Genomic DNA, 23,766 nt, shown 5'->3' with positions numbered 1-23,766 from the left:
CCGCGTGTTCCTTTCAGCGGAGTGGCTGGGGAGTTGGCTGCGTCCCGGGCTCTGTGAGAGGCACTGCCGGGGGTGGGGGGCTCCTGTCTCCCATCTCCCCTCCCATCATCTATGAAGACCTGGCACTGCCCGAGGACACCACCTCCTGGCGCCCTCCCCTCCCCTCCCCCTCATGACCATGTGCAGTCTCCCACACCAGGGGGCGTGCCAGGCAGGGGTACGGTTCTGTCGCCCTCTCTCACCTGTTTCCGATAGACGTAGCACGCTGCTATGGCGACCATGGTGGATTCTCCCACAAACCCCGCGAGGAGGGAGCCCACGCCCAGGGTGGCTCCGTGTACCCTGGGGATTAGAACGCAAAGGGCATCTGTCTGTTAGAGCCCCGCGGAGGCACAGAGAATCAAAACCCAGCCAAAACCCAGGCAAGGTGTAGGCGACAGGGGTGCCGAACGATTGCCTTCGAGATCTGCCTGTTAGCACTGCACCTAATAAATATTCCACCTGGGTGGGATAGCGGCCTGGGACCCCCTCAGGGCCCTGCGACTCCCACTCCTGCTCCAGATCTCAGCTCAGCATCTGCTGAGGGAGGGGCACGTCTCCCGCCTGCCCCGTGTGCCCGCCCGTAGCATCCTGCCCCTTCTCTCTGTAGAGTGCAGTTTCCCAGTAGAGGGGGTCCCAGGAGAGTGGGGATCCCTGAGAACAAGGGCAACACCCTCGCTCGCTCCCTTGCGTTTTTCACCTTGCCCCTGCCCGCCACACCGCGGTGGATGCTCAGTGCTGACTGTGTGGGTGGGCCTGACCCTGAAAGTGCTTTTCTAGAATGGATCTCAACAGCCTCCAACCTGGGCAGAGAAACGAGGCATCACTCAGCATTTCTAACTCTAGACACGCTTGGGGATTTCCCAGGAAAAAAAAGCTGATTTAACCTTCTGGACAGAGTGCCTCGGGGGCAGCAGGATCCCATAGCTCCGCCCGCACCTCCCCCACCTTCACACGTACCCCAGGTAGGGCAGGACCACGAGGCTGGTGATGAGAACAATGATCCGCAGCACGGAGCTGGGCGCCAGGACGAAGGTCTTCTTCAGGGTCATCAGCCACCCGGTCAGATGGGCCCTCACGGTGACTGGAGGGAGAGCCAAGGACTGGTCAGCAATGGCCCCCTTCTCCCTATCCTGCTGCTTCTACCCCCAGCACCCTTCCCCCCGCCGCCCCCCAGAGCCCGCCCGCAGCAGCGCATCCTGGGTCCCGGGGACGGCTGGGTGGGACCCAGGCCCTGCGGCTGCCGCCCTGGGCCCATCTTCCTGCCGGGGTTCCTAATCCCTGCCTCGGGGTTTGGAGGAGCCCTGTCCCCCCCTCCCCCACCTCGATCCGTGTCCTTAAGTGTCCTTTCCCCACTGTGACCGCCACCCCTGGGCGGGGGATGGAGGGGTGATGCTGCCACTCCCTCCACCCCACCCTCACCCCCACCCAGCCTCAAGCTCCCATCACGCCCGTCTAGGAAAACTCAAGAGAAGAGCAGCGACTTGACGGTGGTGCAGTTTGATTCCCGGAGCAGAGAACCTGGACTGGACGCCGGGTTTCCCCGCGCGTGTGGGCGGGGCGAAGTAGAGGGCGGGGCGAAGTAGGGGGCGGGGCGAAGAAGGTCGAAGAAGGGCGAAGGAGGAGGTCTGGCTCATTTCTGGGTTTCTTTCACAGCCTCCGGACTGCGGACCGCGGCCGGCTCCATCTGTCCACGCCTCACAAAGACCTCACGGCGGGTTCCCAGTACCCTGTCTCCCCAGCCTGATCTGTTTCTGGAGCGCAGGCAGGGCACCCGCCCCAGCGCCCAGGAGGGGCTCCACAGAGGGTGCGTCAGTGACGACTGGCTGGTCTTGGCGGACATTTCAGTTCAGTTCAGTAGCTCAGTCGTGTCGGGCTCTTTGCGACCCCATGGACTGCAGCATGCCAGGCCTCCCTGTCCATCCCCCAAACTCATGTCCACGGTTTACTCGACTCATGTCCATTGAGTCGGTGATGCCATCCAACCATGTCATCCTCTGTTGTCCCCTTTTCCTGCCTTCAGTCTTTCCCAGCATCAGCGTCTTGTCCAATAAGTCAATTCTCTTCGCATCAAGTGGCCAAAGTATTGGAGTTTCAGCTTCAGCATCAGTCCTTCCAATGAATATTCAGGACTGATTTCCTTTAGGATGGACTGGTTGGATCTCCCTGCAGTCCAAGGGAATCTCCAGAGTCTTCTCCAACAACACAGTTCGAAAGCATCAATTTTCAGCACTCAGCTTTCTTTATAGTCCAACTCTCACATCCATACATGACTACTGGAAAGGCCATAGCTTTGACTAGACGGACCTTTGCAGACATTTAGGTTTGATCTGAAACTGGGCGGGGCTTGAGGAAAAAGGAGGTCTAGTCCTTTATCCCATGTAGGGGCAGCACAAGGCACAGACCTATAGAAGGGAAGGAAGCGTGCACTCCTGGGATAAAAGCTCATGTCCAGTTTGGAGGAAGAATCTGCATCTGATGCGGTGTTCCTCCTGCCCCGGTGGAAGAGTTGAATTTTGAGGTACAGGTGGGATGCTAACCTGATAGGCCCAAAGCCTTCAGGTTGCAAAGATAGGAGTCATCTGTCTTCAAGCAGTTGGTTTGACAGGTGAGGAAGGGGCCTGGAGAGGAGATTCAGAGTCCTACCCCAGTCCTAGCTCTGGGACCTCCAGCTCCTCCTCAGGTCCAGACTGAGGAGTCGAGTCAACAACTAGTGCCTTGATCTCCAGGTGGCAGCAACCCTTGGGTCCCTCAGTGTCCCACACCAAACCCAAGGACCAGGCAACACCCCAGGCAGCCACCAGGAATTCTTGACATCTAGGAGCAGGGGCAGCTCCTGGCCTGACTTGGGAACAACAGCTCAGGGTGCCAGGTGAGCCATCAGCCCCAGCGTCGACTGGCCCCACAGCCCATTTCTAATCGCAGCCTTGCCCCTGGATTCTTTTCTCCAGCAGTCCTTTTAGAATCTCAACAGATGCATAGATTTGTGTCACCAGTCACCACAGTGAAGGAAGGGAATGGTTCTGCTGCTGCTGCTGCTAAGTCACTTCAGTCGTGTCTGACACTGTGCGACCCCATAGACGGCAGCCGAGCAGGCTCCGCCGTCCCTGGGATTCTCCAGGCAAGAACACCAGAGTGCATTGCCATTTCCTTCTCCAATGCATGAAAGTGAAAAGTGAAAGTGAAGTCACTCAGTCGTTTCCGACTCTTAGCGACCCCTCAGTTTCTTTCTACTGAGTCTGCAACCACTGTCCTTTAAGAAAGAAATTATGCCTGTTTGACTCGCTTCTCCAACTTTCAACCTGCTGGATAATATCTTCGCCTCTTTTTAATCCACCGTGAAGCTTTACAGTGTATACATTTATTTTGTTTGGGACAGAACTGGTAATGTTTCTAAAGAAAGAAAACTGAATCGGGCATGAGAGTGATTAGGAATTTTTCTTTCATTCTCTGTTTTCCTTTACCTGGAACTGGGAAGAAGGAAAAGATACGCAAGGGAACAACGCAGAGTTCTGCAAAGGCAAAGTCCACGCCGATGATGTCTATCAGGATCTTCTCAGAAACGTTGGGAGTCCAGAACATCACAAAACAGAGCTGCCAGGGGAAAGAGGGCAGGAAGCAAGATTATTAGAAAAAGGTGTGAAGGAATGAAACGTGACAGGTATTACATGGTCCCCGAGGAGCTAGGAAAGAGGGTGAACATGCCCAATTGGGGGGCTGGCACATGGGTCCTCAAGTGCCACTGTCTTGCTCTCTTCTTACCTGCCACAAGTAAGACCCTGGCCCATTCATCACACCTGCCCCACAGGAAGCCTGGCAGGGGGCCCATGTGGGAGGCAGGCCCCTGAGCAGGTAGCCACACTAATGTGGAAAGTTTACATAGGCCGCTGGACAACTCAGTTCAGAGTGAACATGTGTATTAATGTAATTTTTACAACTTTAACCAAATAATAAAAAGTAATCTGAAGGTATCTGGATGCATGCAGAACTCCACTGAATCAGATCTGGGAGTAGAAGGGGTGGGGCAGGCTGGGATAAAAGCTACTGTTGGGGGTCAGCCCTTAGGGGACCGACTTTTTAAGCTTTGTGTACTTATAATCGATAGAAAAACTGAATTTAAAAAGGTAACGATATAACTTTGGAAGAGAGTGTTAGACAAATGCCAGTTTGTCTAACACTTGGCCAAGTTAAATGCCAATTTCATAAAATACTTCTCTGCTTTTCTTAAGATGCAAGTGATTCTTCCCTAAGATGAAAGTGAATGCATTATAAAGTGAATTGCAGTCGTTCCCTGGTGGCTCAGCAGTGAAGGATCTGCCTGCCAGTGCAGGAGATACGAGAGACTCAAGTAGGGTCCCAGGGTCAGGAGGATCCCCCGGAGAAGGAAATGGCAACCCATTCCAGTATTCTTGCTGGGAAATCCCCTGGACAGAGGAGGCTTCGCGGGCTACAGTCCATGGGGTCGCAAAGTACTGGACACACTACAACAAGAGAAACAGAACTCTGACGTTTTAGACTATGGGCTCCTCTGTCCGTGGAGTTTCCCAGGCAGGAATTCTGGACTGGGCTGCCATTTCCTACTCCAGGGCATCTTTCTGACCCAGGGACTGAACCACATCTCTTGTACCTGCTGCATTGGCAGGTGGGTTCCTTACCCCTGGCGCCACCTGGGAAGCCCATAACAACGTTCAGGCTTTGGGTAAATTAAGTTTCACAGAATTAGACTGGTCCTATTACTATGTCATGTTGAAATTTATTAAAAAGCACCTTGGTGGATTTATTATCAATATGTTTCACTTTTATAAGTGCAATGGAACTTTTACTCTATCTTGTATTTTTCAACATCTGGGAAAATATTCCATTTGATTTTCAAGGATGACAGATATACTATTATTTAATCCTATTGCCTGATGGCAGTACTTCCACTGCATAATTGACAAGAAGGGAAAAATACTTCCTTAGATCTAACAAGAGCTCAGAGGCTTTATTACCGAGTGGCCTGGACAAGTGGCCCTGCCATGTTTTCCCACTGCAAAGCCGGTTACCAGTTAGTCATTCATGCCCACAGCCGGGGTGTGGTGGCAATTTCACAGGACACCTTCACAGCCACACTGAGCACAGCACTGGGACTCAGTTCCTTTTCTTGACAGGGTCGTCCCTCCTTCCAAATATTTTCCACAGCTATAAAGCATTAGGTGCTAAGTGAGCATCACCCCAACTCTGGACTTGATCAGGACTTATGGAGGATAAGCTATCTGGGGTTTCCTCACTGGCTGGAGTGAGCTCTCTAGGCTGCATTCTGCTAAAAGAAAAATTTAAGCTTCCAGGAAAGTCATAGGCAGGCTTTCCTTAGTTTGTAACCAATGATTATTTGAATATGAGATAATGCAGTCTCTCTGTGCTTTGCAAAATCACTGTAAAGTGGCTTTTAAATGACAACAAACTGAGGAAATAGGAGGGGGTAACTGCATGTCAGAAGGAAGGTGGGAGCAAGCGCCTGCAACAAGGGTTACTTCCTCCCACCAACTTCTCGGCACCGATAATGTCCACCTGGAGGCTTTCCACTGCCCTGGAGGAGAGGGCCAGTAACCCCTGGAGGAGAAAGTCCAACCTCAGGCCTCAAGATAGTGAGTGTATCCATATTAAGGGAGGCACTGCCGTAAATACCCTGAGCAGGTGACTCTACTTCTGGTCCCCTGAAAGCAAAGCAGTAACGCTTGTTGGATCTCTAATAGAGCTTCTCAGGAGGGAGGCTTGTTGTTAGATCTAAGGAAGTATTTTTCCCTTCTTTTCAAATATGCAGTGGAAGTACTAGAATCAGGCAATAGGATTAAATGATAGTATGTCTGTCATCCTTGAAAATCAAATGGAATATTTTCCCAGATGTTGAAAAATACAAGATAGAATAAAAGTTCCATTGCATTTATTGATACATCATTTCTAAAATTCACAGTGTGGTTTAACTTGGTACCACTAAGCCCCTCTGTTCTCCATGCGGTACTCGTCTGTGCCAAGTACATCCTATAAGGCCCTGTCAAGGCCATGTGCCACTGAGATGCTTCTTCAGAGTTTTCAGCCCCACACACCTCCAGCCTAGGTTGGATCTTTCTGTTTAGTCGCTCAGTCGTGTCTGACTCTTTACGACACCATGGATTGTAGCCCACCAGGCTCCCCTGTCGGTAGAATTTTTCAGGCCAGATTACTAGAGTGGGTGGCCATTCTAGAGCAAAGTAACTGACTGCTCTCAGTCTGATCTGGGCCTCAGCAATCACAGGTTTAAAGAGAAGAAATACCACATGGATCAATGCTTCCTTTCTTTATCTCACTCAAGTCTCTGAATTTGACTCTTTGCCTTCACCAATCTGACCCATGTTTCCAGTATGAAAATGCTCCTTGCCTTCCAGTTTGCTTCTTAAAAAAAAAAAAAAGACTGGTTCCAGCATTGCCCAGAAAGGAATATATGCAACTCAGAATTAGGTAGAGTGTTGGTTACTAGCTGCAATAGCTATTTGCGGGTCAAAATTTTCCAAGAAACATACTGAGCCCTAGCATTGTAATCAGATGAGATTTAACCAGTCTGTTTCAAAAAACAGGAAACTCTAGAAGGTAACCTAACAAAGGCTATTTCAGGAAAAGTGTCTTTCTGATGCATTCACCTAGAGTAGTTTCAACTTAGCTTATGCCCTCTGAGTTGACCAGAACATGCCGTGTTCTTCAAATATTTGCAGAGCCTAATGACATTGACTTTTCCAAACCAGAACACAAACCTAATAAACTACTGACAGTGAAGACGATTTGTTTCTTGGAGTCACTGCAGGGTTGGGTTTTCTGCTGCTGAGTTTGCAGTCAACATTATCTCATTAGGAAGCAGCCAGCAAAACAGAACAACCCACTCCATGCCCAGATCTTGGTTTTTCTGTTTATTCTCTAATAAAAAGAACCAGGGCTCCTTGGAGAAATGGCTTATTCTAGGACTAGGGTGGGAAATACACAAGAGGATCAGCTTGAAACACAGGAATCCAGAAGAGAGAGATCCCAATGGCAAAGCTGGAGGAGTCCGAGCAGCTAAAAATGATGGAGTTAGGACCACAGCATACAATAAACACTCATATACAGATACGGCTTCCCTGGGGGCACAGTGGCGAAGAATCTGCCTGCCAGTGCTGGAGATGCAGGTTCAATCCCTGGGTCGGGAAGATCCCCTGGAGAAGGAAATGGCAACCCACTCCAGTATTCTTGCCTGGAAAATCCCGTGGACAGAGGAGCCTGGCGGGCTACAGTCCATGGGGCTGCACATAATTGGACACGAGTTAGCGACTAAACGACAAACTACACAGATATATATAAGTAAACAAATGGGGAGACTTATCTGGTGGTCCAGTGGCTAAGAATCCAGCAGGGAACATGGGTTCCATCCCTGGTCTGGGAACTAGGATCCCATATGCCTCGGAGCAGCTGAGCACATGAACCACAATGAAAGAGCCCACGTGACCCAGTGAAGATCCCTAGCGCCGCAGCCAACACCCAGCTCGGCCAAACGGCAACGAACCAAGCAAACAACAGGGACAGATCTCCAGCACAGAACTCCAAGTCGTGTATGTAGCTACTCTCCTCTCAGGGAGGTGGGGCATATCTCCCACACCTGAAATGTGGGCTGATGACTGTAACTTCCCTCTAGAAAGAGGACAGGGAGAAACCTGGCAAAGACGGTCTTGGCTGTCAAGGTAATATCATCAGTAGTGACAGTCACGTTGATAGCATGATCTCTTGATAAGATGGGATGAGAATGGCCATTTACCTCTGTGGTTTTCCCCTGGAAAGCCTATAAGCCCAGTTTAACCATGAAAAAAACCCCAGACAAACTCAAATTGAGTACCCAACCAGTAGCCCTTGAAACTAACAAGACCACAAAGACAAGCCAAGTCTGAGGAACCCCCACAGCCCAGACGAGGCTAAGGAGACATGGTAGCATGGATAGATCCTAGAACAAAGGACGTGAAGAAAAAGCTTGTGAAATCTGAATAAACTGTGGCATGCATGCATGCTCAGCCTCGTCCGACTCTCTGCCACCCTTTGGACTGTAGCCCCCCAGTCTCCTCTGTCTAGGGAAGTTTTCCAGGCAAGAATACTGGAATACCCCATTCCTTCTTCAGGGGATCTTCCTGACCCAGGGGTTGAACCCCTGTCTCATGAATTGACAGACAGATTCTTTACCACTGAGCCACCTGGGAAGCCTGGCGGAGTTTAGTTCATAATAACGTACAGGGGTTGGTTCCTTAGTCATGACAAAGGTACCACAGCAGTGTAAGACCAAGTGTGGGGTGAAGCGTCTGTGCTATGTTCACAAGGCTTCTGTAAGTCTAAAACAATTCTAGGCAATTCTCTGGTCTTCCCAGGTGGCACTAGTGGTAAAGAACCTGCCTGGCAATGCAGGAGACCTGAGACCCAGGTTCAATCCCTAAGTCAGGAAGATCCCCTGGAGAAGGGATAAGCTACCCACTCCAGTGTTCTTGGGCTTTCTTGGTGGCTCAGATGGTCAAGAGTCCACCTGTGATGCGGGAGACCTGGGTCTGATCCCTGGGTTGGGAAGGTCCCCTGTAAGAGGGCAGGGAAGCTCACTCCAGTATTCCTGCCTGAAGAATCCCAAGGACAGAGGAACCTGGCAGGCTACAGTCCATGGGGTCACAGAGTCGGACACGACTGAGCAACTAAGCACAGCAAAGCTAGGTTCCCAAATAGGGTGAGAGTGTTCAGAAAGAATGGCAGAAGCTCTGACTTTACAGAAATAACACTTCTGGGCCTAAGATGCTACAATCTGACTCAATGTGACTGGGATCACACAACAAGCATCTCTCTCAAGATCCTCCTCATCCGGAGTCAGTCCCTGACCTGCCCTGGGACTGAGTCTCCTTCCCAAGAACTAAGGAGTGGAATTCGAAGAAGCTAATGGTCTCCATCAGCATTTGAACTCGGAGAACAACCAAACCCAGCATGCTGGGATGTCCATTTCTGTGATGTTGGGACACCCGTTCCTGCACATCCAGAGAGGATTCCTTTCCATGAAGGAACAATGCCAAGGACTCCGGTTTTCACTTAATTTCCAGAAGCTGTTGGCCATGCTTTTGAGGAACTCACACAGCTGTCTCCACTACCCGGAGTAATCAGGATTAGTACTGTCAGAAATTCTGATGCCCCACAGTTAGAAGTGAACCACACTGCAGCTGTTTTGAATTAAAATAGTCCGCCCTGGTCATCAGTTTTATTTGGAGGTTTTACTGAGAAAGAAGGGTTCAACTTACGTTTAATTGGGTTTAAGTCTCCAGTAAGGTAAACCGTGGTTAACCCTCAACAATGCCACATACAAGGCGGTGGTCACAGGCTTGGCACAGGACCATGCGCTGAGGGGCCTGGGACCTACACGAAATGCTCCCATCAGTGCCATGCACAGTGTAGGTGATCGATCGTAGCTGTCATCATAATCAAAGGTTTCCTGGGACCACAATATAGTGCTCACTGTGGGGTCATCAGCAGGTGTTGAGATTAGCATCAGTTTTATTTTCCTCTTTGTACTTTTTCCTGTTTTCCAAAAAAGTATGTCTTCTTTTTTTCTGGTTCAGAAAATATTTTAGAAAAACAGAGATCCCTCTTATTGTCTTTATAGATTAAGTCAATCAGGGCTTCCCTGGAGGATCAGATGGTGAAGAATCTGCCTGCAGTGTGGGAGACCCAGGTTTGATCCTCGGGTCAGGAAGACCTGCTGGAGAAGATCCATTCCAGTATTCTTTCCTGGAAAATTCCAGCCATGGGGTTGCAAAGAGTCAGACACACCAGAGCAACTAACACTTTCACTTCACTTTTCATCTGCACTGCTGACAGGGATGGGAGCAGTCTTGTTTCAGAGGGACGAGCACCTTTCAGAGGTGGCTGATGGCTCGACATTTACAGCAAGGGTCTTTGGAAAGTGCATCTAATGTCTGATTTGATTTACTTGGGGATGAGGGTGGAGGTGGGGTTGGGGCCACTGGGGACTATGGGACACACACAGGCCTGTCTGGCTTGTTCTCAGAGAGAGCTGACGGAGACCTGAGCAACGCCATCTGGCCTTTTGACTCAGCTGCACATCGTGTTGTCTGTCCTCATGTGGTGGAGGGTGGGGTGGGGGCATTTCTGAAGGGTTTTGTAGGGCATGTTTGTGACTCTGGGAGCCTTGGGACATTGTGGATTGGAGGAGTGATATGATTGGATTGTAATTTTGACAGGCTCTCCAACCCTGAATATTCACTGGAAGGACGGATGCTGAGCTGAAGCTCCAATACTTTGGCCACTTAATGTGAAGAGCTGACTCATTGGAAAAGACCTTGATGCTGGGAAAGACTGAAGGCAGGAGAAGGGGACGACAGAGGATGAGATGGTTGGATGGCATCATGGACTCAAGGGATGTGAGTTTGAGCAAGCTCCGGGAGATGGTGATGGACAGGAAAGCCTGGCGTGCTGCAGTCCATGGGGTCACAGAGTCAGACATGACTGAGCAACTGAACAACAACCCAGATCACTTGAGAACAGACTTTGGGGGGTGGTGGGGGGCCAAGTGCAGAAGCAGGGATGAACTCTGTTGGAGGAGGGGCTACTGTAACCATCCTGATGAGAAATGGCCTAGGACCAGGAGGTGAGAAACGGTCAGATCTGGCAGTGTTTGAAGTTAAGAGAGCTAACGAGATGTGCTAAGCGCTCCACATGTGGTGTGACAGGGTGTCACGTGACTGAGCACCGCCTTCCTTTAGCTAGAGGCCTGGCTGCCCACGAGGGCCCCTCCTGGCCTGTCCTCTCCGCAGTCACTCTCCTTGCTGGTGGCCCCCTGAACCAGATGGGGCCATTCCTAGGAGCTTTCCTAATGCAAACGGTGAGGTCCTGAGCAGTCACCACATCCCTAGTGGAACGACAGCATCTCATCAGGACTGACTCTTAGACCTAGTTCAGTTCAGTTCAGTTGCTCAGTCGTGTCTGACTCTTTGTGACCCCATGGACTGCAGCACGCCAGGCCTCCCTGTCCATCACCAACGCCCAAAGTTTACTCAAACTCACGTCCGTTGAGCCAGTGATGCCATCCAACCATCTCATCCTCTGTATTCCCCTTCTCCTCCTGCCGTCAATCTTTCCCAGGATCAGAGTCTTTTCAAATGAGTTAGTTCTTCACATCAGGTGCCCAAAGTAGAACCAGAGGGAGCCCCAATTTTGAAGGAAAAAAGCATGCTGTTTTACTAGTGTGGCAACGCTTAAGCAGACCACGTATGATAAAGCTGATGAGCCCTATTCCTGGGGAGCAGCCTTAAAGGCGGTGACGGGAGCCAGCCTGTAGTCATCGCCAGACAGAACGGGCCACTCTCCTGTGGGGCTGCTGATCAGGGACCACTGACCCAGCCTCGGAAATGGTGAACAGTCACGTGGGCATGGAGACAGGGGCATCATGGGAGCAGGTGATGGAGAAAAATACTTCAGTGCAGGAGGTAGGACCGTGAGTATTACAATAGGGTGCAGTGAGGAGCTACATAGAAGGGGGACTTTTTATGTAAGGTCAAGCCTGTAAAACTTTTAGTAAACTGAAACAGATGGAGTAAACCACATCTATTACTGAGAGAAGCAGAGCTTGGCTTTCGGTTAAGCCAGAGAGCATGGCAAGGCTTCTTAGAAAGTGTTTATGACTGTGTGGATCACAATAAACTGTGGAAAATTCTGAAAGAGATGGGAATACCAGACCACCTGACCTGCCTCTTGAGAAATCTGTATGCAGGTCAGGAAGCAACAGTTAGAACTGGACATGGAACAACAGACTGGTTCCAAATAGGAAAAGGAGTATGTCAAGGCTGTATATTGTCACCCTGCTTATTTAACTTATATGCAGAGTACATCATGAGAAACGCTGGACTGGAAGAAACACAAGCTGGAATCAAGATTGCGGGGAGAAATATCAATAACCTCAGATATGCAGATGACACCACCCTTATGGCAGAAAGTGAAGAGGAGCTAAAAAGCTTCTTGATGAAAGTCAAAGAGGAGAGTGAAAAAGTTGGCTTAAAGCTCAACATTCAGAAAATGAAGATCATGGCATCCAGTCCCATCACTTCCTGGGAAATAGATGGGGAAACAGTGGAAACAGTGTCAGACTATTTTTGGGGGCTCCAAAATCACTGCAGATGGTGACTGCAGCCATGAAATTAAAAACGCTTACTCCTTGGAAAAAAAGTTATGAGCAACCTAGATTGTATATTCAAAAGCAGAGACATTACTTTGCCGACTAAGGTCCGTCTAGTCAAGGCTATGGTTTTTCCAGTGGTCATGTATGGATGTCAGAGTTGGACTGCGAAGAAGGCTGAGCACTGAAGCATTGATGCTTTTGAACTGTGGTGTTGGAGAAGACTCTTGAGAGTCCCTTGGACTGCAAGGAGATCCAACCAGTCCATTCTGAAGGAGATCAGCCCTGGGATTTCTTTGGAAGGAATGATGCTAAAGCTGAAACTCCAGTACTTTGGCCACCTCGTGTGAAGAGTTGACTCATTGGAAAAGACTCTGATGCTGGAAGGGATTGGGGGCAGGAGGAGAAGGGGATGACAGAGGATGAGATGGCTTGATGGCATCACGGACTCAATGGACGTGAGTCTGAGTGAACTCCGGGAGTTGGTGATGGATAGGGAGGCCTGGCGTGCTGCGATTCATGGGGTCGCAAAGAGTCGGACACGACTGAGCGACTGAACTGAACTGAACTGATGTATCCCCTAATATTCTCAGTGTGGCTAGTCGCTGGTTACAAATATTATTATACATCTACCTGGAATACTTTCTCACAGAGGGGTTGATGCAACCATCAATGGTTACAGCACATTTCTGATAAAATATTGACACTTTCAGATGTGATTTCAAAAATGCACTTAAGAATATGAACATGAAATCACCTCTGGTATCATTTAGACTTCGTGAAACTGCCATATACACATAAGAGCAGTTGGTGCACCTTTCAGTTATAAGATGACTAAAATTCTTGGTAATTCTAACTAACTAACACTGAACACTTGGTAAGTGTTAGTCGTTCAGTCGTGTCTGACTCTGTGACCCCACGTCCTATGTGTAGCCCACCAGGCTCCTCTGTCCATGGAATTCTCCAGGCAAGAATACTGGAGCGGGTAGCCATTTCCTTCTCCAGGGGATCTTCCTGGCCCAGGGACTGAACCCAGGTCTCCTGCATTGCAGGCAGATTCTTTACCATCTGAGCCACCAGTGAAGAATTGATTGAATTAAACAATATGCTTCCAACAGCAGGGGGCGCCATGCGCTAAGCCCGCAGATGGCGCTCCAGTTGTCCTCTTGTGCCCATCCTATCCCCGCAGTGTTCTTTCCTTCCACGATTTGAAGAATGTTTAGAGAGTTCCAACCTTAGCTTATGTTGAGCCTTTACTTTTTTGACTGTTAATAGTCAAATCGGAGCTTGTTAGAGGCTGGGGGTGGGGATGGGGGGATGGAGAGTTTTTGTTTAACGGGTAGAGAGTTTCACTTTCCCAAGATGCAGAGTTCTGGGGACAGACGGCAGTGGCAGGTCCGGTACTGAACTGTGCACTTAAGCAAGGGCTAAATTCAGGGCTAAGTTATATGTGAGGTGTTTTTTACCACAATTTTTAAAAATTAAAAAAAATTGGAACCTTTTTGTAACAACACAATATGCTTGTTCATCTGCTAATTGTTTTAAGACTGCACTGTGAACTGTTTGTGGGAATGTAAAAATTAGGACGACTATGGAGAATAGTACGGCGGTTCCTCAAAACACTAGAGTTGCCATATAATCCTGCAATTCCACTCCTGAGCATATATCAGGACAAAACTATAATTCGAAAAGATGCATGCATCCCTACGTTCACGGCAGCACTAGGTACAACAGTTAAGACCTGGAAACCACCTGAGTGCCCATCAGTAGAGGAATGGACACAGAATCTGTGTGTGTCGTTCAGTCGTGTCCGACTCTTTGCGGCCCCGTGGACCGTATAGTCCATGGAATTCTCCAGGCCAGAAATACTGGAGTGGGTAGCCTTTCCCTTCTCCAGGGGATCTTCCCAACCCAGGGATCAAACCTAGGTCTCCCACATTGCAGGTGTATTCTTTACCAGCTGAGCCACAAGGGAAGTCAAAGAACACTGAAGTGAGTAGCCTATCCCTTCTCCAGGGGATCTTCCCAACCCAGGAATGGAACCGGGGTCTCCTGCATGGCAGGCAGATTCTTTACCAACTGAGCTATGAGGGAAGCCCACGTATATATAATAGAATACACTCAGCCATAAAAAGAATGGCATTAGCAGCACCATGGATGGACCTAGAGGTCATCATGCTAAGTGAAAAGAAAGAAAGAAAGTGCAGTCGCTCAGTCGTGTTGCTCTTTGTGACCCCATGGCCTGTAGCCCGCCAGACTACTCTGTGCATGGAATTCTCCAGGCAAGCATACTGGAGTGCATTGCCATTTCCTTCTCCACATACTAAGTGAAAGATGTCAGAAGGAGAAAGACAAATACCGTGTGATATCACTTATATGTGGAGTCTAAAACATGACACACATGAACTTATCTCGGAAACAGAAACATGTTCACAGGCGTGGAGAACCGACCTGTGGTTGCCAAGGGGGAGGAGGGGTGGAGAAGGGATGGATTGGGGGTTTGGGATTAGCAGAGATGAGCTATTATACATAAAATGAATAAACTACAGGGCCCTAGTACTGTATAGCACAAGGAACTGCATTCAATATCCTGTAATAAACCACAATGGAAAAGAATGTGAAAATCTCTGTATATATATACACATACATATGTTAATATATATATATAATGACTGAATTGCTCTGCTACTGCTGCTGCTGCTAAGTCACTTTAGTCGTGTCCAACTCTGTGTGACCCCATAGACAGCAGCCCACCAGGCTCCCCCATCCCCGGGATTCTCCAGGCAAGGACACTGGAGTGGGCTGCCATTTCCTTCCATCAAAAATTAGTGCAACATTGTAAATCAACTATACCTCAATAAAATAAATGTAAAAAGAAGATTGCACATGTGGATTGGCACTGTCATTCTATTACAAGGTAGGGATTTGGGGACCAGTCTCAACTGTTTTTCTCTCCCCCAAACAAACCAACCGATCCCTTAAGTCTACAACTAACGATGACTTAAAAAGTGGTACATATACACAGTGGAGTATTACTCAGCCATTAAAAAGAAGACATTTGAATCAATTCCAATGAGGTGGATGAAACTGGAGCCTATTATACAGAGTGAGGTAAGCCAGAAAGAAAAACACCAATACAGTATACTAACGCATATATATGGAATTTAGAAAGATGGTAACGATAACCCTGTATGTGAGACAGCAAAAGAGACACAGATGTATAGAACAGTCTTTTGGACTCTGTGGGAGAGGGAGAGGGTGGGATGATTTGGGAGAATGGCATTGAAACATGTATAATATCATATATGAAACGAATCGCCAGTCCAGGTTCAATGCATGATACTGGATACTTGGGGCTGGTGCACTGGGATGACCCAGAGGGATGGTACGGGGAGGGAGGATGGAGGGGGGTTCAGGATGGGGAACACGTGTATACTTGTGGTGGATTCATGTTGATGTATGGCAAAACCAATACAATATTGTAAAGTAATTAACCTCCAATTAAAATAAATAAATTTATATTAAAAAAAAAGTGAACGCTGGACTACTGAAGTTTTGGAGAGAAGCGTGGAGGCGGGCAGAGGTGGGGTTCAGGGGAAAGGCACTAACTCTTCTCAGTAACTTACTGTATGCCAAGAGCTTTCCTTCACTGATGTTCAGTCAGTAAGTCGTGTCCGACTCTCTGTGACCCCATGAACTGCAGCACGCCAGACTCTTCTGTCCTCCACCCTCTCCCAGGTTTGCTCAAATTCATGTCCGTTGAGTCGGTGATGCTACCATCTCATCCTCTGCTGTCCCCTTCTCTTTCACCTTCAATCTTTCCCAACATCAGGCTCTTTTCCAGTCATGTCATTTAACCCTTATCCCAACCCCAGGTTCGTGGCATTGAGGAATGGGGCCAGGAGTTCGACCCTGGCTGTGGGGACTCAGAAGGCTTGCTCCCCCACGTTTCTGGGGTGTCTGAAGGTGCTCAACTGGCCAATGGCAGCCAGTACTCAAAGACTGAGAGGGACACCAAGTGAGAAAGTCTTAACTTCAGCACTTTCGGTCCTTTTCGTCCCTACCCCACCCCGCCCCCATCCACAAGAGGTCCTTCTCTTCTCCTGGATAATCTGAACAATGAGAAAGCAGTCTCGGGGCGCGGGGGTGGGGAGCCAGCAGAAACAAAGCCGCAAACAGGCCGCCCTTGTTGGCGACACAGACAGGACCAGGATGGCACCACGACTGGGATAAGGCTTGTAGTGTTCACCACCCCGGCGGCCGAGGGGTGGCTCGTGGGTCCAGTGCAGCCACAGGAGTGAGCCTGGGTCACCCTCAAGAACTGACCTTTTTTTTTCGGTTTTTGAAGATTTTTTGATGTGGATCATTTTTGAAGCCTTTATTGAATTTGCTATAATATTGCTTCTCTTTAGGTTTTGCTTTTTGGCCCTGAGACATGTGGAATCTTAGCTTCCTGACCAGGGATCTAACTGGTACCCACTGCATTGGAAGGTGAAGTCTTAGCCACTGAACCACCAGGGAAGTCCTGAACTGATCTTTTAACTCTGAGCACAGGAGGTCGTCCTATGCGATGGTGGCTTTTGCTCTTCCTTAGCTCAGATTTCGCACCTTTCCAGCACCTATGAGAAGGACTCAGGGCTGAATGCTTGGCTGAGATGCAGCTCTAACTAGAGGGATGCAACTTAGAAAAGGGGATTCTTGCTGTGCTTGTTGGACGCTGACACGTGTGGATGCAGACACATCCTATCCTGTGAAGCCGCAACAGAGAAGTAACGTCCAGACGAGAGCACGTGAGACTGTCCATTGTATTTGTTGCTCAGCTGCTTGTTTGTGTCTGACTCTGCGACCCCATGGACTTCTGCACGCCAGGCCTCCCTGTCCTTCACTATCTCCTGGAACCTGTTCGAACTTATGTTCATTGAGTTGGTGATGCCATCCAGCCTTCTCGTCCTCTGTTGTCCCCTTCTCCTCCTGCCTTCAGTCTTTCTCAGCATCAGGGTCTTTTCCAGTGAGTTGGCTCTTGGCATCAGGTGGCCGAAGTATTGGAGGTTCAGTTTCAATACAATATGGACATGGAAACAGTGGGGCTCATCTTGAACTGCTAGATGCAAAACTGCTCCTTTTTAAAAAAATCTTTTTCATTGGAGTAGAGTTGCTTTATACTGTTGCGTTAGTTTCTGCTGTATAGCAAAGTGAATCAGCTCTATAATCCCCTCTTTTTTTGGATTTTCCTTCCCATTTAGGTCACCACAGGGCACTGAGTAGAAAAACTGATCCTTACATGATGAAAAAGTCCCCTAGCTGGGGAAACTGAGGCTGTGACAGGCAGGGCTGGGCGAGCCTCCAGGCCTGTGACCGGTAGGCTGGGCATTTTCTGGTGTTTTCCACCGGCAGTCGCCCTTAGCTCAGCTGTGGAGGCCTTGCAGGGAGCAGGTGGCTGGAGCTGGCCTGGCGGGATTAGAGGTGCTATAAATACTACCACTGTCAGTGAGCTTGCTGCCTTTCAAAGGTGGTGGCCCCTTGGGAGGTGGGGCAGAGAGGACGCGGCAGAGTGGAGTCGTCTGCATCTGTGGGATTTGTGCTTCTCAAGGACTCACTTACTGTGAACAGCAGAAGCAGCATTTCAAGATTAGCTGAAACTCCCCACAAGGGATTATCTCAGTGTGTCTCAGAGGAAGACACTGATGGAGTGGGTGTTTTTGACTGCTTCCTTCTCTGATGGAAAGCCTTTTTGCTTTCTTTCCCACAGGGAGGGTCCCTCTGAGGCCCTGAGGTTCTGAAGCTTTAGGACACAAATGTTTTAAATGTCAAGCCTCCGCCCTTTAAATTCTGCGGTGGCCACCATCCCCCGGACGGCATGTGATTTCCATGCTGGCCTTGGCAAGACGAGACAGGCACCTATCGGTGTTGCAATTCCAAGTTTGATTTCTACAGAGCACATGCTCACCTCCTCCCTCTCCAGCAACCTGCCAGCTAACCCCTCCCCAACGAGGCTGAGCTCGGGAGGCCAGGGACCAAGATGAAGAACAGCCTCATTGGATGGGATCACGGCCATCAGGGAGGGAACGGCCACTCACGTGGGAGTGACCATGTCCTGTTAAGCTCACAATAACCAGGGAAATTGAAAAAAATGAAATAAAGAGATTTCAAAATTTGTGAGAAAGAGGCAAGGAAAATCAAATAAAACCAGAGTTTCTGAAAGGAGCTGGAATGCTCTCGAAAGAGAAATTCCTGCCCACCCACCACAACTAGAAAGGAGAACAGGTGGTCCCCAGGCTGCTCTTGGGGGGGAGGGAATGTGCCAGGCGAGGAGGAGGTATCTGCTGTCTCCCTGCCTTGGTCTGCCAGCTCGCAGGCTCTCTCTTTCCCAGTTCCTGGGAGGTAAGCCCAGATGATGTCTAAGAACTACCACTTCCAAGGGCTGGCAATCTCATGGACGAATAAAGTCAGGAGGGTCAAGCCCAGATGGGTGCAAGTGCTGAGATCCAGAAAAGAGCTTTAAACAAATATGTTCAAAGTAAGAAAAAGAAAGGGAAAGAACCACTAGGGTCCAAGGATACATTCAAAAAACCCCGCTCTGAGTTTGCCGTTTCCATGAAGGAGGGTCACCTTAAAACAGGTAAGCAAACATGGTTAAAAGGGATTTGAAGACCAAAAGTAATGAGAGGCAGCGAAGCATTTTGTCTGGCAAGTACCAGATTGCTAACAGCATCTGGACTGAAAACACTCATAGACGTGGCAGAAAAAGTGATTGCAGAGATTCTAGGAGCTTGAGGTAGGCAAATCCCCTGAAGATGGATTTGAGAAGGGGCCAGCCCCCGACCACCATGGGACTAGGACTTAGCAGCTCTTGTGTTTCCCCTTCTAACTGTGCTACCTGGCTAAATGAAAAAGCCTATGTAGCCTTAGGCTGCATTGATGAGAATTATAAAGTTAAAACCAGACCAATTTACTCCTTTAGCTCAGGTCAGACCTAATTTGGAGTTTATGCTCCATGTTCTCAGAGGAGAACCAACAGGGACAATTCAAAGAGCAGAACCAAAACACCGCAGGGTCTGAAAGTCAGGCTGTTAAAAGGTATTGAGCTGGGCTTTGGCTATTTGAAAGGCTGCCACATGGAAGGTGGATTAGATGGACCCTGTGGCAAAAGGTGGGCTTCCCCTGTGGCTCAGCAGGTAAAGAATTTGCCTGCAAGGCAGGAGCCGCAGGAGACACGGGTTCGACCCCTGGGCTGGGAAGCTCCCCTGGGAAGGAAATGGCAATCCACTCCAGTATTCTTGCCTGGAGAATCCCATAGACAGAGCAGCCTGGTGGGCTACAGTCCATGGGGTTGCACAGAGTCGGACACGACAGTGGGCACGCAGGCACGTGGCAAAGGACAGAGAGATGAGGATGATGCCCCATCAGCCCTTCATCTGGGGGGCGTTACATCACCACCTCCTCCCTGCCTCCCAGGTAATTGGATTCTAATTACTTCTACAGTTTTGATTCTGCAGGGACCTACTGGTTTCCGCAGCAATCAGTTTGTTATTATGACCGTGTGCTTTACACGTGTATTCAGTCAAAAAATAATTACTGGGCACCTGTCCCATGCCAGGCACTATGGGCATATATTGGATTGGTTAATAAGTTTGTTCAGGTTTTTCCATCCAATGTTATGGAAAAACCTGAATGAACTTTTTGGCCAATTAGACACAACGGCAAACATGGCAGAGGCGATGCCAGCCTCACGGAGTCCCCATGACTACAGAGCGCAGTGTCGAGATGGGGGCTCGGGGACAGCAGCGACCGCAGGGTGTAGGAAGCCGGCTGACCACATCCAGTCCCAGTCCCAGGTGCTGGATGAGGAGGTGGAGAGAGGGTTTCAGGCAAAAGGGACGACATGCGCAGAAGTTTGGGCGAGAGAACACACACAGCGACCCTTCAGTCCCAAGAGCTCTGGGCGGCTGGAGTGGGCAGCAGGGCATTGAGATGGGCCTGGTGCTGTGTGTTTCAGGTTCGAGTTTACATTGGTACCAGGGAGCCAGTATGCCGTCTGCTCCATGAGGACTGGTTTGGACGTGATGTGTGTGGAGCCCCCCTGGGAGCTGTGGTTCCAGAGGAGGGGGAGCTATATGAGTAGAAACAGGGATGTGCTTAGTTGCTCAGTCATGTCCGACTCTGCGAACCCATGGACTGTAGCCCGCCAGGCTCCTTTGTCTATGGGGATTCTCCAGGCAAGAATACTGGAGTGGGTTGCCACGCCCTCTTCCAGGGGATCTTCGCAACCCAGGGATCGAACCCAGGTCTCCCTCACTGCAGGCAGATTCTTTACTAGCTGAGCCACCAGGGAAGCCCAGGAATCCTGGACTGGGTAGCCTATCCCTTCTCCAGGGGATCTTCCAACTGGGGTCTCCTGCATCACAGGTGGATTCTTTACCAGCTGGGCTACCAGGGAAGCCCAGAAAGAGGACTATGAGGTGGCGAATGGAGAAGAGGGAGGTCCCAGGGGTGTTTAGGAGGAGGCCAAGACAGGGCTCTGCACCTGAGTGGACCTCAGGATGAGGAAGATGGCCAAGCCAGGGAGGAGTCCAGGCTTCCGGTGCTGGCAACTCCAGGCAGAAGTCCATGCTGGTCATCGAAGCAGGGTAATGGAGAGGAGAAAGAGTGCCAGCCATAAGCACCCTCTGGGACAGGATGGGCTGGCGCCCGAGGGAAATCAAAGCACATCTGCGCAAAGGAGGCAGTTAGTGTTTGGGTGAGAAGCTCGGGAGACAGATGCGAGGCAAAGATGCTGCTTCAGGAAATCAGCCAGATGGGCAACCAGAGTCACACTCTGCAGAAGGAGGGCTGAGGAGGGAGGAGGTCACTCAGACAGAGGGAGGTGCCCACCTGGAGTGAGGAAGAGGGATATTCCAGCCAGGAGCCTGTGAAGAAAGTGAAAGTCATGTCCGACTCTTTGTGACTCCGTGGATTGTAACCCATGGAATTTTCCAGGCAAGAGAACTGGAGTGGGTGGCCATCTTCCTGACCCAGGGATCAAACCCAGATCTCCCACATTGCAGGCAGAGGCTTTACCTCTGAGCCACCAGGGAAGATACTTAGAAAGGAAGGCGGCAAAGCAGCTGAGCGGAGAGCCACCGAAGCTGCAGGAGATGAGCCTAGGTTGTGGAGGATGGCCGCCCCAGATACGGGGGCAGGAGAACAGGAAGGCGTCCGTGGGAGCCGCGGCCTGAGTGCGCAGGGACCGGGGCCAGCTCTCTAGGGGGACACTGGCAAACGGGGGCAGGAACGCAGCACAGAAGGACCACCTAGGCAGGAACAGGTGTCCCTCGCTTCAGAAGGAGGAGGCAGGTGGGCTGCAGTGGGGCGTGCAGATGGCCCAGGTGGGGAGCACAGATGGGGGCCTGCACCAGTGGAAGGGTGGGCGAGAGGTGCTCTTGCGTAATTCTCTCGAGGAGCTTGGATGCCACTGAGAGGAGAAATGTAGGCGCCTTCTGGATAAAGGTTTTCATGTTTTAAGTTTTTTTCAAAAGTTGGGAGCCTTGAGCATATTTAAACACAGAGTGATTTGGGAGAGGTTGACGTTGGAGAGAGGGAGACACTGAGACAGAGTCCCTGACCAGAAAGAATGGAATTGTGCAGGTGGGCACACGTGGAGGTGCCTCTCAGATGGGGGGTGGGGGCAGTGTGTGTTCACGCCTCCATGGCTGCAAACACACAGGGGGCCCTGGGCTTCGGGGCACCCTGATTACTCTAATATGACCCCTCAGTCCAAAGCGGCGTCTCCCTCCTCCTCTTTGCCTTTACTTCATTTTTTCTCCCAAGCAGCTGTGACTACTGTAGAAGGCTGCGTCCATGCATGCGTGCTCAGTAGCTTCAGCTGCATCTGATTCTTTGTGACCCCATGGACTGTAGCCCGCCAGGCTCCTCTGTCTATGGGATTCTCCAGGCAAGAATCCTGGAGTGGGTTGCCATGCCCTCCTCCAGGGGATCTTCCTGACCCAGGGATCCAACCCACGTCTCTTATGTCTCCTGCACTGCTGGGGGATTCTTTACCGCTGAGCCACCAGGGAAGCCCAGAAGGCTGCGGAACGGGCCCTCTAAGAGATGCCTCCACCCTCATCCCCAGAACAAGGATTCATTACTGTATATGGTAACAGAGATGATGAAATTATGGAGCTAAGAGTGTCGGGGCAGGCCCTAAATACCGTCGCAAGTGTCCTGATGATAGAAAGAGGGCCACGTAGAGACGATAAGAAGCCCAGAGAGTGACTTGGCTGCCACCAGGAGCTGCCATAGGCAAGGCCTGGATTCTTTTCTAAACCCACTGGAGGGAGTCTGCCCCGCTAGCGCCTCAAATTCAGCCCAGTGAACTGAATTTCGACTTCTGGCCTCCAGAACTAGGAGGGAATACATTTCTGTCATTTTAGGCCATCAGGTTTGTGGTCATTTGTTACAGGAGCCACAGGAAATGAACACACTGTCCAACACCACCGTATGTGCCAATTGCCTGTCTTCTCCCTGAGATTATGAGACAGTGTGTTTCTTTCACTGGGGTAGCCATGGAGCCTGGTGTGGAGCAGGGGCTCAAGCATTTGCTTTAAACGACTGCATGAATAAACATGCAAGTGCTCTTTCTCTGGGGAGCTGTGTTATAAATAAAAAACTCTAAGCCAGGGCTCCCCACCCTCCCAGATCTAATGCCTGACAATCTGAAGTGGAGCAGATGTAATAATAACAGAAATAAAGTGCACGGTACATGTAAAGGGCTCGAATCCTCCTGAAACCATCCCACCCCACCCCACACCAGTCTGTGGGAAAACTGCCTTCCATGAAACTGGTCCCTAGTGCCAAAGATGTTGGGGACCACTGCTCTAAGCAGAAGTGTTCTATCGCCCAGGCTTTAGACAAGTTTGGCAATGCATCAGTGAGTGCTCAAAAAATCTTTCCTTACTGGCATTTCTAATATTTGGTTGGTGTGTACACACTTATCAGATCCAAGCCAAAGGATGAAATGTATCAATTTCTCTCTTTCAGAGCTCACCGAAGCTTGTGGGTAACGGCATGAGTGCACGCTCAGTCGCTCCGCTGTCTTTGTGACCCTATAGACTGTAGCCCGCCAGGCTCCTCCATCCATGGGATTCTCCAGGCAACAATACTGGAGTGGGTTGTCGTTTCCTCCTCCAGGGGATCTTCCCAGCCTAAGGACTGAACCTGCATCTCTCACATCTCTTGCGTTAGCAGGTAGATTGTTCACTGCTGAGCCACCTGGGAAGCCCCGTGGGTAACGGACATTTCTGAATTAGCAAGACAACCGAAGGTTGGAATGAGCACTGTCAACACCTGGCATTGGAGACTGTGCACAGGAAGGGGACCTCAGAAGAGCTTTCCCAAGTTCTCAGGGAGAGAAGCACGCAATATGCGTCCCATGTGTGGGCGAAATCTGTCTAGAGAAGGACTGTATAAATCTATCAAGAGGTTGAATTTATTTTAAACACTGAAAAGAAAAACACACACACACACACACACATCCCACAGAAATTTGGAAGGGTATG

The 23,766-nt window shown here is 49.9% G+C and overlaps 1 protein-coding gene across 1 annotated transcript in view; it reads right to left on the bottom strand.

The window, feature by feature from the left end:
* ANKH (ANKH inorganic pyrophosphate transport regulator) overlaps positions 1–23,766 on the bottom strand; it is a 165,085-nt gene that overhangs the window by 337 nt on the left and 140,982 nt on the right. Inside the window, exons 9-11 of the mRNA XM_068990585.1 lie at positions 3,504–3,633; positions 1,000–1,123; positions 243–342 (exon numbers count right to left, since the gene is read on the bottom strand). Of these exons, the coding sequence (XP_068846686.1) occupies positions 243–342; positions 1,000–1,123; positions 3,504–3,633 (354 nt within the window). The remainder of the gene's footprint in view (positions 1–242; positions 343–999; positions 1,124–3,503; positions 3,634–23,766) is intronic.

The sequence above is a fragment of the Capricornis sumatraensis genome, chromosome 18 (genome assembly GCF_032405125.1).
Source record: "Capricornis sumatraensis isolate serow.1 chromosome 18, serow.2, whole genome shotgun sequence".
NCBI classification, from domain to species: Eukaryota; Metazoa; Chordata; class Mammalia; order Artiodactyla; family Bovidae; genus Capricornis; species Capricornis sumatraensis.
This window is presented reverse-complemented; position numbering and strand designations above follow the sequence as displayed.